Here is a 19,421-nt window from a genome sequence, read left to right as displayed (position 1 = left end):
GGATTTTAATTTCCATGAGAGCTTTCTCTTTCTCCAAAGGTCTAACTCTTATTCAGTCTGGTTTATTTATGTTATTTCCGATTCCTAAACTGAGCATTTCCAAATGCCTTGTTTTTAATGAAGTGTAGCAGTAGTATTTGATTGGAATTTTGATAAATGTGCGGATACATCCATGCATATTTCCTGCAAGCTTATATGCAAATATATTAAAAAATAAAAATGTACTTAGATAAAGACCAAGGGCTGGTCTCTGTTGCTCTGTTATCATTCTTCACTCCAAAACAGAATGAATTATAATATCTACAAAGTTTCTCTGTGGAATTACCCTGTCTATTGAAATCATGTGACGTGGTTTAGTGGCTGTAGTGGTATTCAGTCAAAGGTTGTACTTTATAATCTTGGAGGTCTTTTTCAACCTTAATGATTCTATAACTCTAGGAAATTATTCCACAATTCAAACAAGGGCAACAGAACTGGAGAAGGGTAAATCCAACACACTAAAAGCATGGAATAAACCTGTTTCTTGAAGTACCCTTTACTACCATCACAGTAACCCAGGCATCACTTCAGGATGCCCTTAACTCAAGTTAGTTCAGATTGCAGTGGGATGTACTGCTAAATCCTGCACAAATGCTCTCTGCCCTTAATCACAGAATCCATCTGTTGATAAGAGACACAGCAAAGACCTTTCTAGTGTTTTCAAAACATGTAGCAGGTGGAACAGGTGGCGTTGAAGGTGTTCTGGGTGAAGGAAAGGACTAGATCAGGCTGGCTGGAGCTGAGGAGATACTCAGCCTCCTTTGGCTTGGTGTGTTAAACGAGCAGGAAACAGGCAAGGTAGCTTATTTAATGTCAGTGATTTGGGAAGCACCCTGACCACCAGGAACCTGTCTGTTACTTAGCACATCCAGTATCCCTTTATCAAAGAACCCTTATCAACTTAGATCCTCTGCATCATGCAAGGTTTGTGTGCCCTCCCCAGGGCATGCCTGGCTTTGTGTCCACTATCCCAGCTACCCCAAGGATCTTGTCCTTGGTCAGGATTTATGCTCAGAATTGCTTAAAACAGTATGACCACTTTGTGGTTGAAGTTAGATCTTTGACAGTAAGCAACATAACTCCTCTTATGCAGATATTTGAGTTAATTTTCCTCCAGATGAGATTCCAGAATCTGCAAGAAGCAACCAGCAAGAAGTTGTGATTTTTCTTAGAGCACAATACCTCTCTGTGTACATGTGACAATGTGAACTTTTATTGAGTGTTTGCTTAGCAAATAAGGACCTAATCAAGAGCCCATTGAAGTCAGTGGGAAGGATACTATTGCCTGCAGATCAGGCATTGAATTGCTTTCACATTGTCAATAAATATAATGTATATATTAAATACTTTAAAAAATATTATCCAAATATACAATGAAGGGAAAAATTTTTTTCCTCTGTCCCACGATTTTAAAATAATTGGCTGTATCTCCTTCATTACTGGGAAACACCATTTCATCAGTGAAAAACAGGGGACAGTAACAGCAAACACTTGGCTCCTGACCTTAGAAAACACTTGCCTGAAGTAAGTCAGAGGCTAGCAGTGCATGAATGTCTCTCCATCCAGGAAACTGCCTCACCTCCTCATCATTCAAAGCCTCGCTCCTGCAGCTCAAAACTGAGCACGTGCTAGAAATGGGAATATGCAAAGGACAAGGAGTGGTTTTGTTTCCAGATTAATTGAGGGCCTGAGCAACTTCCAGGTGAAGGCACTATTTGTCCCTGTGGCTTTGTGTAGTGTGGCTCATTGAGCCCAAGAAAAAAAAATATTCTGTAGTGAAAACCAGAATTATTCAGAGTAACAGAAGACTAGACTCAGATACAGAGCACTTAGTGGATTCCTAGTGCAGCATGCTTTTGTTCATGCCTAGCTGGAAGAACAGAGGTAATATTCCTTTAAAAAGGAAAGGAAAGGAAAGGAAAGGAAAGGAAAGGAAAGGAAAGGAAAGGAAAGGAAAGGAAAGGAAAGGAAAGGAAAGGAAAGGAAAGGAAAGGAAAGGAAAGGAAAGGAAAGGAAAGGAAAGGAAAGGAAAGGAAAGGAAAGGAAAGGAAAGGAAAGGAAAGGAAAGGAAAGGAAAGGAAAGGAAAGGAAAGGAAAGGAAAGGAAAGGAAAGGAAAGGAAAGGAAAGGAAAGGAAAGGAAAGGAAAGGAAAGGAAAGGAAAGGAAAGGAAAGGAAAGGAAAGGAAAGGAAAGGAAAGGAAAGGAAAGGAAAGGAAAGGAAAGGAAAGGAAAGGAAAGGAAAGGAAAGGAAAGGAAAGGAAAGGAAAGGAAAGGAAAGGAAAGGAAAGGAAAGGAAAGGAAAGGAAAGGAAAGGAAAGGAAAGGAAAGGAAAGGAAAGGAAAGGAAAGGAAAGGAAAGGAAAGGAAAGGAAAGGAAAGGAAAGGAAAGGAAAGGAAAGGAAAGGAAAGGAAAGGAAAGGAAAGGAAAGGAAAGGAAAGGAAAGGAAAGGAAAGGAAAGGAAGGAAAGGAAAGGAAAGGAAAAAAGGAAAGGAAAGGAAAGGAAAGGAAAGGAAAGGAAAGGAAAGGAAAGGAAAGGAAAGGAAAGGAAAGGAAAGGAAAAATGAAGAGGTTGGTTCTACATGACAGAATTGTAAAGTTGCGCAGTAACTGTGTGTGATTATTTGTTCAAAGGTAGCTGTATTAATCTAAAAAGCACATTTTGCACATCACCCATGAACAGGTCAGGCAGTTCAGCAGATTTTATTTGCAAAAGTGAGGAAATCTTTCTCCCCTCCATTCTTATATATCCTCTATCCTGACTATCCTCCTTCCCTTTCTTTCAGTCCCAGTGGTACCATCACACCCACATTCTGGCTCTGATCACATTCTGGGCTCATTTAACACTTTGAAATATCAGAAAGCCCTTCATTGTTTTCTCTTGACCTTGTTTCCTGTTACTTCAATAAATTAAACTGACACAGAAGTGTCTATAAGTGCTGAATACTAGCAGAAGGAGTGTGTGGCTAGGAACAGGGTGGACAGAGAGACACAGAGGGGAAAAAAAACTTGTTTTGAGAAGTGGTGAACTGTCTGTGAACGTAGCTGCACCCAGCTGGTGGTAGAACCTTCGGGACCCAGCTTTGCATAGAGAGAATAGTCCCTTGACTTTAGTGGTTTGCTTCTGTTAACACCTATTTAGAAGTTGTTTGCAGATAGGCTAGTTATACAAGAAGTGCTGTTAATAGACCTGTTTGGAGTATCTGCAGAAACTCTCAAAATCACTTCTTTAAGGGTGAACATATCCTCTAAGCTCAGCTTTATTTGGATCATTCACAGAAGAACACAAGATGTTTGAATAGCTGCTGAGTTAAAAACTCTTCTGGTTTCCTTAATATTTTTTTCCTGAATATGCCCACCAAAGCACAGTGCAAATACATGAATGGTGAAGTGGCTGTTCAGTCAGTAAGCTTGTAGGAGCATGTACTTATATGAATACAAACATTTTCTCCCAATTTGGTACAGGAGAAAAGAATACATATTGAAAAATGGCATTTCAAAATCAAGATAAGTAACCTGAGACAACTGTTTAACATTACCTGAAGAGACATGAAGAGAGAGGTAAGAATTGAGATTTTTTTTCTTACATGTAGCCACATAAGGTCAGAACTATACAATTTACCTCAACTACCTACAGAGAATAGAGTGTCCCTGCATTTGTAGAGGATAGAGACATGTGAACTGTGAAAGGGTTAGTGTAATATATGGTTTATTAATTTTGAAGTTTGTTCTTTGGCAAGAAAAATAAAAGGGCCCATTTCTATACAAAACAGAATGGGTTTTCATTTAAAGATCATAGGAACAGGCAGTGAGTAAAATACCCAAACATAATGAGACAGAGAGACGGGTCTGGATTTATCAGCTGGAGACAGACCAGGAAATACCTTATTAAACATCACCATCTACTGGATGCCAACAATTGTTCCTTATAAAGGAAACTGTAAGCTTCTATGCTGAATTAACTTGTCAGACAAGCTGATGCTTTCAAAGATCTGGCCCTACTTGTAAAGTTATTGGCAGGGCAAGGTTTGTGGATCTTTTCCATACCAAGTTGGGAAAAGATCTTCAGAATTATGGAAACTCAGAAAGTTCAGGGTGATATATTAAAAGCTATGAAATGGCTAATAAAGCAGAATGAGAACCTACAGAAAGAAGATGGGAATAGTCAATGGGAATAGTCAGACATGGGGGCAATAGCATCCTTTGGGTGATCAATTTATTTTCTTGTGGTATTTTTGTGTAGATACACACACACACACACACACACACATTCCCAATGGAGTTGAATGTTTCTCCTGCTGGGTAGTTTGTGCTGATTGCTGTTCCATAGCTTTGAATATTAACTTTTCACTCTGTTGGCTGCACAGATAAAGTTCAACCATGCTGATTGGACTGGCAGTTCACAAAGCTTGTTGAAGTCAAAAGGCACCATTGTAGACTGCACTCCCCTGCTATAGCTGTTGAGCTGGACTAGCTGGGCAATGAAAGATCCTCCTTCCCTTCCCACTGAGAGCAGAAATCTCCAGCCCCACACTGAAGGATGCCACTTCCCTTGTCTGGTGCCCTCCCTTCACTTTCACATCTTTCTCCACCTTCTTCTTGTACAAGCACCAGAGAAGCCACAGCACAAACTGGCAGCAGTGGGTGATCAAGTATCTTCCTCTGTGGTAGAAGAGAGACCCAATGGAAAAGTGCTAAAATTTGAGGCCCCTCTTCTTTCTTTCCTTTTGCTTTCTCTACAGTTTCATTTGGTTGCATGCACAAAACTGGTGACTCAAGACACCAGAAAGAAGCAAATTCTTTAGAGAAATCACTTAGCAAAAATTGCTGATGTATAAGAACCTTGAGAAGGGCTCAGAAAAAAAAACTGCAAAGACAAAGAATTTTCCGTTATCACTGAGTGATGTTCTCAAGCCATCATTAATTTATCAAAAGGAATGATTCAATAATTATTGGAAACAATAAAGCTAAGATTTTGGAGGATGTTTCAATTTGTTTCAAATTTGACCCTTTAATTAATAGAGATTCTTATCTAAGGAAATTTTTGTGATAAAAATCTATTCTTGGATATATACTTTCAAAAGGTGTTGCCTGTGACACTGTCAAATGCAGGAGCTCTTTGCTTAGTGCACCTTTTTAATTTTTTTAAAAAATTTTAAAGATGCAAATACTCTCAAAAAGTAAACACTGAGATGTGGAAAGGACCAAAATAAATGGGAAAGCTATCGTGTTTGAATTGGTGGTGATTAAAACTGTTTCTTGCAAGGAGTCACAGAAAACCAGAAATGGAGTTTCAGGGAGAGCTAGATAGATTCATGCTATGTCAAAGCAGAGAGAATGACAAACACTGACAATTATGACAAATTAATTTATTATATCTTTGTAGAGTACTCATAGGTATCATACTTTACTTTTATTATACTATCAGCATATTTGGAAAGAAATAGGTGTCAGAGTCTACCAAAGAGTCCTGGCATCAACACCGTATCAGGGCTTCTGTGTAGTTCATTTGTCTGGGGAGGATATGAGGTGAAACAGTTTCCAACACTTAAGTAAACATCATGCAGGATTACACAGGAACAGATCAATAACAAATTGTATTTCTATTGCTGCATTTATCTTCCAAACATTTTGCAGTTCAAAACAGAGAACCCCTCAGGCAGATTGTTATTAATGGCAAGTCACACTGATATGAATAAAGTTGAAAAATGTTTTGTTTTCATGTGCTGTGTTGGCAACAAGGAAAAGAAACACTGTAGCAAGATGAAATGGTGCAATACCTGAGTGCTGATATAAAAGATATTTCACATGTACGTTATAGAAACAAATAATTCTGTTGTCCTACAAAGCACCTGTATCTGATTATTTGCTCCAGGTTATACAACAGACTGTTGAATTTTAGTGGGATTACATCATTACAAAATTCACTTAAAACCTAGCAATGCTTCCTAGATTCTCAGTACAGACCTAGAAGGGAAACAGATTTATGAGAAGATGATCTGTTTCACTGGCTATTGTGCCTGGTATGAATTACCTCTGAAAGACACCTTTTCTTCTCCACTGACTCTAAAGGGAGACTGAGGTGAACAGATCAGACTAAGAAAACTAACTCTGAGACAAAGTTAGGCAAGACGTGTTGCATGCTTCAAGTACAAATTATACAGCCATAGATTAGTTTGGGTTGGAAGGGACCTGTGAAGTTCATGTAGTTCAATCCTTCTGCAATGTGCAGGAGCATCTCCAACTACATCAGGCTGCTCAGACTCCCATCCCATCCAGCCTTACCTTGAATATTTCCAGGGATTATGCATGCTGCATGCACACACCTTGGCAGTCATCTTTGTGCATATATATATATGTGTGTGTGTGTGTGTGTGTGTGTGTGTGTATGTATAGGTCTGTGTGTGTATGCACAATTTTTGAATAGGAAAATTCTAAAAAAACAAATATACATGGATATATGTTTTAACAGTTCTACCTCACAATCAGATTTTATTCAGTGATAGGCAATATGGACCATGTTTCTCAACAGACATACTCCAGAATGATATTAAAAATTTCTAGGCACAAACAATGCTGTAAGGTTCTTGATACTTGTGGTTTCAGCTAGCCCAATTCTATAGCTGCCCCATCCTTTCTGTCTCCCAAAGGCTGCAATCATACATTTGGGTGGACTGCTGACTCCAGCAAGAGGGAGCTTAAATGTGGGGAAGGACTGTCCACCTGCCATAGCTTTTGGTGTCTGTCCTTTGCTTCAGCAGGATTACAGATGCTTGCTGCAGGGTGGAAACTAGCTGGTCCCTAGGCTGGACCCCTTACTCAGTTAATCCCTGTGTTGACAATGATAGATAGAATTCATTAGTGTCACTGAGGATATTCTGCCACCATAAGAATCCTGCCCTTTAAGAACAGATAGCTACATTTAGCTCCATAACACCAAAATACCATGTTCAATGGCACATTCGATTTTTATCACAAAAGATTCAACACAACAATATGTAGCTGAGAGGTTTTATTATACCATGGAAATACTGGTCAGGGTGGACCAAATTGTGAGCACCTGTGCTAGTGCTCAGGCCAGCCAAAAGACAGAGGGTCAAATGAGATTTTACTACAACCTCAAACAAAGGCATTGGAACCAGATGCTGAACTGTCCTGGTGAGTTACACTAAGAACTGACACAGGCACATGTGGTCAAAGCCATGTGTAGCATCACTTAATGAAGTAGGAAGGGAACACGTAAACAGGGAAGAAATGTTGACTGGAGTTAGCCGGTAATGAAAGAAATATACTTTACACCGTGGAGGAAAGAGGTGTAAGCAGAAAGTTTGGGCAAAATGCCATTTTTGACTCTGGGACCCTCTCATAAGTCTGCCCTGGGACTGAAGTCCATAATTTATTCTTATGATAAGGTTTTGGGGCTTTCAGCAGATATGGGCCCACCTGGGGTTTTGTTAAATATGGATTTGATAAATGGTAGCTGATCTGCAATGCATCTCTACAGGAGTGGAAGTGGTCGTATTCTGCTGCTTTGCAGTGCTGGGGGTATCAATGACTTGAGGTGCAACAGAAGACTGGAAGAGAGTAGAAGGAAAACAGCTGTTAAGGAGCTTCATGTTTGTGGCAGTCCAGCACTACCTGATGGCTCAAAGAATGCTTCACAATTCATCCAATATAACATTTCAGGGCTGCTTGCTACCACAAGTCATACTACAATTTCCCAGTCCTTAGAGTACAACACCTAACATTTTGTTTTAATGAGAATTTATTAAGACAGTAGATGTTGCAGTGATCAGACTAGATTTCCATCCTACTGAAAATGTTGTTCTCTGGAGAAAGGAAGGACCACTTTCTGTGATTCTCTCCTGCCATCTCTCAGCATGCTGAAATGGAGCAAAGCAAAGACACATATGCCAGAAGAATGTACAAAATAAAGATGTTTTGTTCCATCACTCACAAAATTACGCTGGGAATCAAGGAAATACGGATAGTGACAGATAGTGCCCAGAAGATAGAGCCCACGACTGGCTCTGCGGCTGTCAGGAGGCATCTGCGAAGCGCAGAGTGCCCGTCGCCCTCCGCCAGAGGGGAGAACAAGGAGAGCCTCTGCGGCCGCCTTCTGCCCTGAAGGGACGAGGGGACCCTGCGGCCGCCCCTGCCTCGGCCGCGGCGAGCCAGGAGCTGCTCCGTGACACCAGCCGGAGCCACCGCCGGCGGGAGTTAATCATTAAATCCCCGGCAGATCCCCTCTTGGCCGGCTCCCCGAACCTCCTCGGCTTTCAGCCGTGCCCTGTCCCCTTCTGGCTTGACCGAGCACGGCGGCGGCAGTAGAAGCGGAGGCAGGAAAGGAGACACCTCCCCGCCACCGCCCGACAGCCGCCTGCGGGCCCCGGTGCGAGGCGGAGCCCCCTGGGCGGGCGGGCCGTCCCTGCCCGCAAGGGAGCCGTGTCGCCTCCCTGGACGGCGCCGTAGGGCACACCTGTCCCCCGCTGCCGCCCCCGCATCGCTTCCTCTCCGCTTCACAGCGGCTCTTGGCCGACACTGTCTCCGGCCGCGGTGCAGAGAGTCCCGCTCCACGCGTTAGCCGGCGCCCCGCGCCCTCAGGCCCGCTCCCGTCCCCTTCCGCCGCCCATGGGCGCCGCCCGCGCCGCGCCGGGGCAGAGACGGCGCCGCTGAGGAGCATGGCCAAGGGACCCGAGCAGGGGGACGCCTTCCTGCACCTCCCGGCCGCGCAGGCGGTGCCCGCCGAGGCGCAGGAGGAGCGCTACGTGGGGCTGCTGGGGCGAAGCTTGCTGCCCTGCGCCCGGGAGGAGCTGCCCGAGCCGCCGCTGTCCGCCGGCATCAAGGCAGGTAAAGGCGAGGAGCAGCAGCGTGCCCTGCTCAGCCCGCGCCGCGGCAGGAAGCGGGAGCCGCTGCTCGGGCTCCCGCGGGGACGCGGCCGCCGGGCCCGTCCCTCAGCCCGCGGCGGGCTGGGCGGCAGGCGGGAGGGGGTGGCTTGTGGCGGGACCGTAACGATGCCCTTGGGCCTCCCTTCTTGTCCCCCGCGGCGCTCAGAAACACGCTTCGGCAGCGAAGCCCTCTCCTCGGAAGAAGAGGATGCGGATGCTCGCGACGGCGCGCTGACAGCCGCCGACCAAAGCCCGTCTTCGAAGAAGAGCATCACGCAGATCATGAAGGACAAGAAGAAGCAGACGCAGCTCACCCTGCAATGGTAGGGCTCCAGAGAGCACCCGCTGCCCGCCCGGGGGGCTCCAGGACCGAGCCGGCATGTCCGTCACGCTCAAAGGGACCCTTCTCTAACAGCTGAGCCGGCGAGGAGGGCGACATCTCTTTTAGAAAGAATTTGTCATTTTTTGGGGTGTTTCGTTTGTTGTTTTTTGTTTTCTGTTTTTGTTTTGTGGGTTTCTTTCGGATGAGCCTCATCTGCAAATAAGGACACCCATCCCCAAATTTCTGAGTTTTGAAATTATCAAAGGTTTGTCACTTAACAGAAGTCTCAGTCAGATTCTCACACTCTGTGAGATTCTATCAATGAAATGTATCTTCAAAATGTAGAAAGGAAACATTATTTAAGAATTGCGTTTGTGAATGGCTGCTTTAATTATGCTTTAAGGCTGTGACAGTTAGATTTTCACTGTCTTATTATGCATGTCTTTTACATTATGTTTTCTGACTCATTAAGGCCCTAACTTTGGTTTATTTTATCTGGGGAAAAAAGTTAACCAAATAAGAAATCAAATTCTGCAGACATTAATTGATAAATGTTTATATGAAAATACACTTGAAATTAGGGAGGAGTTTGTTGAATTAAATGGGAACTTAATTAGGAAATGCAGGCTGTCAATAGAGTTATTTTTTCCTTCTAACTGAAAAATTAGACTGATCCAAATTATTCAGTTTCTTACTCTAGTTTTCTTCTGAATGTAAATAGTTAAGAATCTAAGTCTGGTGAGTCAGTGCAAAATTATTCAATATGCAGCGCTTACAACACAATATTTTATTACAAATTTGTGTAATTTGAGAAACAAATTTATTGCACATCATCCCAGGAGTAGTGAACAATGTAAAATGATAAAGAAAAGAAAAAAACAAACAACAGGACAGAGAAATACCTAGCTGTTACCAAGAGTTCTCTTCAAGTGAAAACAGTCAGGTTTTTGCTTCAGTTTTAAAAATTTTACTTTAATGACCATCACTCAACACTTGTATTCTGTAGACTGATTGGGAAGCTACATAGAAATTCACCTTCTTCAAAAAACAATGTTCTTTGTTTTTTCCACTGTGGTTTGAAGCATTTCCAGGTCCAGAGTGGAAATTAAAAAGCAAAACTATGAAGAAAACAGATATTAGCTCAAGTGTTGAGGATACAGTGGGACAGAAGATGCAAGTCCAGGACCCTGCTCTTAAATCCTCTCAAAGGACTGACTTAAACACCGTTTTTTTATAGTTTAGTTAAGACTCTTATTTTCAGACTAAGGCTGGTTCTTCGGTGATGATAATTTAGTTATTTAAATAAAGCAAAAAAGTCCAGACATTGAAAAAGACTCATTAAGAACAGGGATCTGGCTCCAGGTTTTCCATATTCTGCGACTAGCCTAAGCACCAAGTGTGGAGCCTGTCTGTAGTGCCTGTCATTTTCAGGAGAAATTCATCTTTGTGCTCTGATGGAATTCTTCAGTGAAATTTAAAAAAGAAGACCAACTGAAAAAAAAAGAGAGCAAAAACTGGGAAATGCAATCAGGAGAAATGGCATGTTGCTTCTTATTCTGGCAGTTTCTTTCTCTACACAGGCTGGAAGAAAACTACATTGTATGTGAAGGAGTTTGTTTACCAAGATGCATCCTTTATGCACATTATTTAGACTTCTGCAGAAAAGAGAAGCTGGAACCTGCCTGTGCTGCAACTTTTGGGAAGGTAATAAGTAAATGGCTTAATAATTTGTTAGATCAGTTGTTTGGAAGAGTCACAGTTTAGTACACCTGTGTAAGAATTCTTCTGAAATTTACATGTTTTCTACTGCTAATGTACATGGAATCAGACTAACTACAACTACACTGTCTCCTATGAAGGCATTTCTTAATGTCACCTTTAGGAGATTGAATCTGAAATTCCCTTTTTGTTCATGACATTAATAGGTTCTTTCCACAATACCAGATCTGACATGGAGGACACTTATAATCATACTAAAGACAGTGTAAGGTGAGATGTGACACAGGCAATACTACTAGAAGGGGAAAAGAAATTAATAACACAAAGAGCTTCCAAACGAAAAATTGTTGATTCATTCTCTTTTCTACCTTTCTCTACAATTAATCGTGAAGTAATTTGATGTAAGAGAGATGTGAACTCTCCAAATTAAATCCTGAGTATTTAGTGAAACAGGAAACCAAAAATGCTTCAAGGATCATCTTTTTTAAGCACTACTGGTCTAGTAATGGTTTATACATAGCAAAATGCATTAAATAAGTTAAATAATGCATTTAAAATCTGGTTCATAAAATGTTCATTTCCTATTTTATTCCTCTTGAACTTGATATAAAAAGTGTATATCTAATTTTCATAAACAGCTTCAGTGTAAAAGAGAAAGACAATAGGTTCAATGTAAACATTATTTTGGCAGTGATCTGTCTATTAGACATATCTATTAGGTCTACCTCTATTCTGAATTAATTTTTCAGATCACACTTTCAAATAAAAAAATCAATTTCTTTCTAGTTGTTTGTCTTTGAAAACAGAATAGCTAGAGGGCAGAGTTTCCCCTGATTTTGTTAGATCTCTGAAGCAAAAAATACAGTTGTACTTTAGGAACTTGAACATAATAGGATTCTGATGAAGAAAACTAGATTTTAAAATGTAAAAATGAAAACAGAAAGGGAGAACAGGTGGGAAGACTGGAGATACACAGCAAGATGGGCAAGGATGGAAGTAAGCCTACAGTGTGAAACATGGCCTAATTGTTTATGTTGTGCCATAAGTATCAAAAATCTTAATTCATGAATTGCCTTAGACCATATATTTACACTACGATTTTTCTATAAACAGATTGCTAAGAAAGTCTGCCAGTGTTAGAAATTAATGCAGTTATTTTTTCTTTAGACCATTCGCCAGAAATTCCCTCTCCTTACCACAAGGCGGCTTGGAACAAGGGGCCATTCAAAGTAAGGCACAATTACGTGTGTATCTGCTTATAGAACACATTTTAGGAATCGTGTGTTTCCCTGTCTCCTTAATATGTACTAATTGGCAGGGGAGTTTATTCAGATGGTACACTGCAAGTGATAACTTTCATGTATATTTTGAAATTGATACTCAAGCATTTAAGTTTGAAAACACTGCTGCTTAAATTTTAAAATTAAACTGATTAAGCTTCTAAATCTTGCCATTACATTTATAGACCCATGCATATGTTGCAAATATATGTCAAAATATTAGATATAAAAATCCTTTATTTATAGCTGCTCATCTTTCTATAAATAATGATTTTATTTCTCTTTTGCAAGCCTAACAACTTTCATTGTATTCTCTATGTAACAATATGGGTTCACTTAAATACACCACTAGAAAAAGCATTGTTTTAAATTGAAGTTAAGGTATACTTCTACTCTTTCTTGTGGGTATTTTATAAAACTCTGAAAAGTACACAATCTATAGTACAGTCATTTAATAAAGAAGGTACCCTATTAATTTGTATATTTGGTCTGTAAAATATTAGGTTGTAGTTATAAATCATAGACAGCTCTATATCATCTGGTGGCAAAATTTTTATTGGTTCTGGTTCTGGCATTATGCTTTTGGCCATGAATAATTTAGTGTAAAACTGTTGTGAAGAGTGGCAATACACATACTCCCTCACATCCATTTTGCTAATGAATAAGATAGAAAAACAGAATAATGGAGATATAAATAGGAGAAACTCAAAATATTCTGTTTGTTTGGGAAAACTCTTTATTTTGAGCTACTTAGCTTTGAAAGACAAAGTTACTTTTGTCTTTCAGTAGTTTATAAGCAAAATTAAAAACAAAAGGAGACTGAAAAGAAAAAAAATCTACAAGACTCGTTTTCCTAAGTGCTTTGCAATGTACTAGACAGGTCTGAAAGATAAATTTTTTATTTTCATAGTTTTGGGGGGTTATTAAATGTTGTTACACTTGGTTTTCTTCCTGCCTTAGAAATACAAGAAATAGCTAGTTATTCCACGTTACTTTTGCTGAAGAATGAATGAGATGTCATTTGTGAACTTTAGTTTTTGTTGCAGAAAAAATGAAGGTGGTGAAGAATTTAAATTCCAAATTTTTGTAAACATATTCTATTTCTTGAGCACATCTCAAGCATCTATTTTAAATTACCATTAATAAAAAATGAAATCCAAAGGAAATAAAGTCTTTGTAGAACATTATTCCTTTATTTGATTTTTTTATTGTTGGTTTTAGCAGAGGATAGTTCTTGCATAGTTTCTCTCACAGTCTTACAAATTTGTAAGCCATTTGCCTCTTTTAGGAGACAGTACACAGCCTGCAATGTATAGAGGAAAACTGGAACTGAAGTTAATTTCTCTTCTTGTAGGTGACCTATAGATGCTGAGTAGAGGTGTTTTGAGGAGAGCAACTATTAGAAAGGTTATTTATTAGGGAAAAGAGGGATTTTGTGTATTGTCTGCTGTGGTGAACTTAAGCTGTGATTGCAGGCATAAGATGGTGTAGACTTAGCTTTGCCACTGGTGTTTAAGATTTTAAGAGATCTGGCAGAAATATTTAACAATGTGTTAATTCATCAATGCTGTGCTGAATTCTTAGTCAGGTTCATAACCCAACACATTTGGTGAACTACTTAGTTACAATGAATGAGATAATGCAAGGGAAAAGTCTTCCACATACTCATTATATACTTACTCTGATATAACTAACAGATTAATAAACAGGATCCAATGAGGATCCAAACTTCCAAAACATATCTTGTGTCTGCATGATTTAAGCACAATAAGTCAACCTTTGTTAAGTAAATGAATATGTTCCAAATATGTATATAGCTACAAAATTAATTGTATTGGAACATGTGTCACTATAGTCCCCTTTTCTCAAAGACATTAAACAATATTAATATAGAAGTAATGCATGCCCAACATTTCTTTGGCAGATTCCATATCCCTATTGACCTTGTTGGTATTATGTGCCATATTTTCATATGGATTAACTGTTCTTGAACAATTTCCTCAAAGAAATGAGGCATCATCACGTTTTGTTTGAACATCTGGCACTTGTTTCTCTGTATTTTTTCATCCATTTCCCTCAGAAGCTTTTCCTATTCAATTCTCATTTCTGCTAAAATGCATTTACCTTGATCTTGCCGTGCAAAAAAGGACCTCACAGAAGGCACAAATGACAATATTTCCAGTTCAAAGACCAAATATAGCAACAAATAGTCATATAGAAGTGTCAGTATAAATCATAGAATTATAGAGGCATAGAATGATAGAATGGTTGGGGTTGGAAGGGACTTTAAAGATCATCTAGTGTAACCCCTGTCCCACAGGCAGGGACACTTTCAATTAGGCCAGGTTGCTCAAAGCCCCATCCAATCCTTCCTTGAACACTTCCAGGGATGAGAGATCCACAACTGCTCTGAGCAACCTGTGCCAGCGCCTCAACACCCCCACTGTAAAGAATTCTTTCCTAATATCTAATCCAAATCTACCCTTTTCCAGTTTAATGATCTCTGATAATCAATTTTTCTATCTGTGGTGTTGTGGTCCATGTCCCCGTCAGAACTATAGACTTGCTGAGGAGTAAATAAATTTCTGATTTCACCAGGTAGCAGTTAGTCACACAAATGTTATTTACAGAAGTATTTCCATTAAATTAATAATAAAGTTAAGGGACTGTTCATCAGTTTCAATAAATTGCTAGTTACTCTTTTTATGTTAGCATGGACTCTTAATGTTACAAGCTGTTTCTGAGTTATTGGGACTAGCAGGAGAGTTCTTACTAGCAATTAAGTTATATTCTTTAAAGCACAGTAGTGTAGTGACATGGAATTATTTCTATAGCTGCTATCTTTATTACCATATAATGCTAGCAGGAGCAGTATTAGCACTCTCTATTCTTAGCAGTGATGTTTTATAGCAGTATTGCCTTGGAGCGCTGATCATTGTCCAGGACTCCAGATGCTGCAAAAGCATAAAAAGGAAGAAGACAATTCTTCTCCAATGGAATAATTGTTCCTAAATTTAGAGAGAAGTTTATGACGTGGGAAAAAAGTGCCTTCCTGGACACTGCAAGCATGCATGATAATCTGTTGGTAGAGCCTGGCTGTGACCAGAAGAAAGCAAAGAAAAGGATTTCCTTTTTCCATCATCTTCAAGGTGGTGGAAATTGTTTTTCTCCTACTACGAAACAAGCTCTTTCTGACATCCTCATGAGCATGAATTGGATTTGAGGAAAGGCTCCTGCACTAGCATATGGAATACAGTTGCTCTCGTAAGGTGTGAGATACACGAATGTTAGTTCTTCCTCTGTTCCCAAACCGCATTTGTCGTCTCTAGTTCAGGGCAAAGGATGAACTTAAAACTGAGTCTGACGATTCCTAGAATTCAAGTCAGAATCTCTCTTTCTCTGTGTTTGCATCCAACAACCCATTTGTGCAAAAGTGTCAGTACTAAAACTCATTTAAACATTTGGCCAAGAAGGCCCAACACATTTTGTTAATAAAATATGTTAGACTCTCATGCCCATGCTAATCACTCTACATAGCTGAAAGTAAGGGATATTTTCTGTTTTCAGTCTGCTGAGTGAAAGAAGATGCAGCACCATAGATACTGCAAACTGCTTTCTTTGATTAGTGTTTCATAAGCAACAGTTCTCTGTTCTGAATCCACTTTTTTGCATTGGTAATTTTGAACATACTGTGGTCAATGCTAGAACTCAGCTGTAACTTTCACAGTACACAAATCACCTAAAGCAGCTATTTGGGAAAACGTACAAACTGCTCAGTCCATACACACAGGAAGACTGTTTGAGCTCAAGTTACAATTTAATTTCTTTGTAGACTTTGATCAATGATGAATCTTAGCTTTTATCCATCATGTCTGAAAACTATTATCTTATTTATTAGGAGTGATTTAGTGGGTTAATAAAACTGATACGGCAGCTGGCCCTGTGATAAGAAGTTATTGCAAGTCCCTGAACAGCTTAAGCCTATCATTTCCTTATCAGCTATCATTTGTGTCAGTGTATGCTAAAATCAGAGCTACAAGTTGTGTAGGAACATATGTTACAACAAACCACTGAAATTAAAAGAGAAAAGTAGTTCAGCTTGTTTTATAAAATGTTTGTTTCAAAAATTGAGAGTAAATTTCTTGTAGTAACTGATTACATTTTGTTAATTACACAATAGAAATCATAAATAGTAAAACACAAACATACTGAACTTACGCATAAAAATATGCTCATAAAGAAGGAAGGCTTTTGAAGGCTTTTGTAGGTTAAAGATGTTGTCAATGTGTCTGGTATGGGTATACTACTCTCAGCAGGGAGCCCAAAATAAGCTGTTCAAATAATGGCTTGTAAGAGAATAATAATCTTCATACCCTATTACTCTATGGAGGATGCCAGACAGAGCTTGAAAAGTAAAATTATATTATTTTTAATAGCTCCTCTGTTGTGAATGGAAAGCTGTGTTTTTTAGCAGTAAAAATTCAACTACACATCATGGAAGAAAAACAGAATGATACCTGCTATGCCTTTAAAACACACAGAATATGTACTGAAAATATCAATTCTCTACATAACAAGCATAACAAGATGTCTCAGTAATAAATTCTGATATCCTGGGATGTTCCAGCATTTATAAGTATATTGCCTACCACTCGATACTTGAGAATCTAAATCATACAACAGTTCCTGTTCCTTGCCCAAATATATTAATTTTGAATTAGATGTGGAATGATCTAGATATTGAATCATAACTTTGTAAAGAAGTAATGCTTTTCATTGCCTCTGGCCCACTCCAATCTTAACTGGAGGGAATGCCAAATTTATGGTGAAAGTGTAAAAGTCTTTATTTTAGAATTTTTTAAAATGGCATGTGATTGAAGCTGGGAGATTTAAACTGTTGGAATGAGATGTGGACAGCTGCTTGCTTACATGGCCAATGACAAATGGACAGATAACATTGTTAAAGAAGCAGTCACAACTCTATTATGTTTTTCATCATGTTCAATGGACACACTTTGCAATGTAAAGAATAAGTAAATGCTGTTCAAAGAATCCATACCTGTATATTTTCAATACCTGTGTCACAGTAAGGAAACAGGGGAGACACATTTAACTTTCCTAGGGGTTGACAGGTGCTGCAGTGATCTAGCAGTGTTATGTAGACTCACCAGTTTCAGGAAAGCAGCAAAAGCAATGGTGCCATGTTCTGTCATGTTTCTTGGCTCTAAAATCCTGAATGCACACAACAGACTGTCCAGAAACAGAAAAATTATTTCAGCTGAGATTGTCACAGCTATCTAGGCTAGACAAATATATCATCCTAATGAACATTTTCTTAGGCATAATTTGTATCTAATGCCTTTAACCAGCTTTGTAAATATAAAATACGTGAGGGTTTTGTTCTTACCTGTGGTAGTTCCATGCAAGAACAAACAAAATATTGTGATTTTTTTTTTTAATGATCATCACCAGGAACAGCAGAAATGAGATGAGATTAACACTTTTGTTGATGTGTTCTATGAACTATTTGCTGGGGTTTTGTGTCTTAAGAATGCATTTCTTCAAGCTTTTGGGGAATTTGAGTGAAATCGGTGCAATGTGTTGCAAAGTGGTACTTTGAAGCAGCTCAGTTAGAACAGCTGCCATGGTACTTTCAAGCTAATTTTAGTAAAAAGAAAATTAACCTTTCTATTCTATCCATACCATTCTTAGACAAATTTGGTTTAACACAATCAGTTTTTAAATCTGTTGAGTGGAATTTATAAATTAGGGCCTATCGAATTTGATACATGAACTCAAGCAAACTTTGCTATGACTGGTAAGGAAAGAGCTGCCTCCAGCTTGCTCTCCTGCCCTTCTCTCAGAGCTCACTTATTTTGTAGCAAAATCGGTGGAAAGCAGTAAAACTGCCCAGCCAGTTTTCTTAGCACCAAACCAACCTTTTTTGCATCTTTGGTGTCTTTGGTTAAGGTGTTGGGTGTGAGCACTGCAAAGCCTGAGCAATGGGCATGTTTCCTTTTTCAATCTCTGTTTGGGAGCAGTAATCTCCAGGAGAGCAACAAGGGAGACAAATGTGGATAAGAATTGCCTAAATGGCTTAATAATTTAGAGTTAGTCTGCCTATAACCTGACAAAAGTATGAATGAATGAATGAATGAATGAATGAATGAATGAATGAATGAATGACATATTAGCATTATTAGTTGTAGGTGACTGAAGACTAAGTTACAAGTTGCACTGGCTAGCTATTTTCAACTGAGAAAGGCTCTAAATGTACTGGTGGCAAGCAAGATAAAATGAACTTGATAGATCAAACCCAGCGCCCTTTCAAACAAATGACGTGAAGTGAAACAGAAGGCATTTTAGGGAAAAGAGATGTAACGTTTCTGGGTTTTCTATTCTAGCTACATTCTTCTCATGAGAGAGAAAGCATTTTAATTTTAACCCTTGAATTTGGATCAAATCATGACAATACTCTTTTCCATGAGACTAGATTTTGTTCCATATTTGTGAAAGGAATTGTTAGACCCTGTTTAGAAAAGTTTTCAGAAAGCATTTAAAGTCAGTCTGACAGCTTCCATTTCTTTCAATTTGGCAGCTTGGTTTACTTGACATATCACTCATAAATGCTCCACTTTTTTTTTTTTTTTTTTTTTTTTTTTTTTTTTTTTTTTTTTCAGGTATCACTATTATGGAATTGGCATTAAAGAAAGCAGTGCATATTACCACTCTGTGTATTCTGGAAAGGGCTTAACCAGGTAAGATAACTTCTGAGACTTAATCAGTGAAGGTCTAACTATAACCTTCCCTTAGGAAGGTATATGTAGGACTCTAATTTTTTTTTTCTAGCAGAACTAGAATTGCTGGTTATCTCAGTGTTTAAAAGGTTGATCTCTATATTTTGCTAGAGTCTTCCAGTTTGATTCCACCACAGCCAGTGTAGAGCTGTCAACTTTTAACAGCAGAACATTTGTTCAAGTTTGTATGAGGGAGCAAAATCCCATTTCCACAACACTTGTCTAATTTTGTTTGCCTGTGTGTCACTCTGTGAGTTCTTTCCCCAGGACAGCTTTCCATTATGAAACGTCTGGAGAATGGTGTGAAGCTGGCACCTGTGGGGCAGGAGGGAGGGGTCAGTGTAGATTAATATTTACAGGTCCTTTGACTGGCTAATAT

At 39.2% G+C, this 19,421-nt stretch overlaps 1 protein-coding gene across 1 annotated transcript in view; it reads left to right on the top strand.

Annotated features, from left to right (window-relative positions):
• Positions 1 to 8,717: 8,717 nt before the first annotated feature.
• Positions 8,718 to 19,421, top strand: part of RFX6 (regulatory factor X6) — a 32,907-nt gene continuing 22,203 nt past the window's right edge. Inside the window, exons 1-5 of the mRNA XM_053938857.1 lie at positions 8,718 to 8,886; positions 9,091 to 9,247; positions 10,827 to 10,950; positions 12,133 to 12,194; positions 18,926 to 19,003. Coding sequence (XP_053794832.1) covers positions 8,718 to 8,886; positions 9,091 to 9,247; positions 10,827 to 10,950; positions 12,133 to 12,194; positions 18,926 to 19,003 — 590 coding nt within the window. The remainder of the gene's footprint in view (positions 8,887 to 9,090; positions 9,248 to 10,826; positions 10,951 to 12,132; positions 12,195 to 18,925; positions 19,004 to 19,421) is intronic.

The sequence above is a fragment of the Vidua chalybeata genome, chromosome 3 (genome assembly GCF_026979565.1).
Source record: "Vidua chalybeata isolate OUT-0048 chromosome 3, bVidCha1 merged haplotype, whole genome shotgun sequence".
Lineage (NCBI taxonomy): Eukaryota > Metazoa > Chordata > Aves > Passeriformes > Viduidae > Vidua > Vidua chalybeata.
The sequence above is the reverse complement of the archived record's forward strand: the minus strand, read 5'-3'. Positions and strand labels throughout refer to the sequence as shown.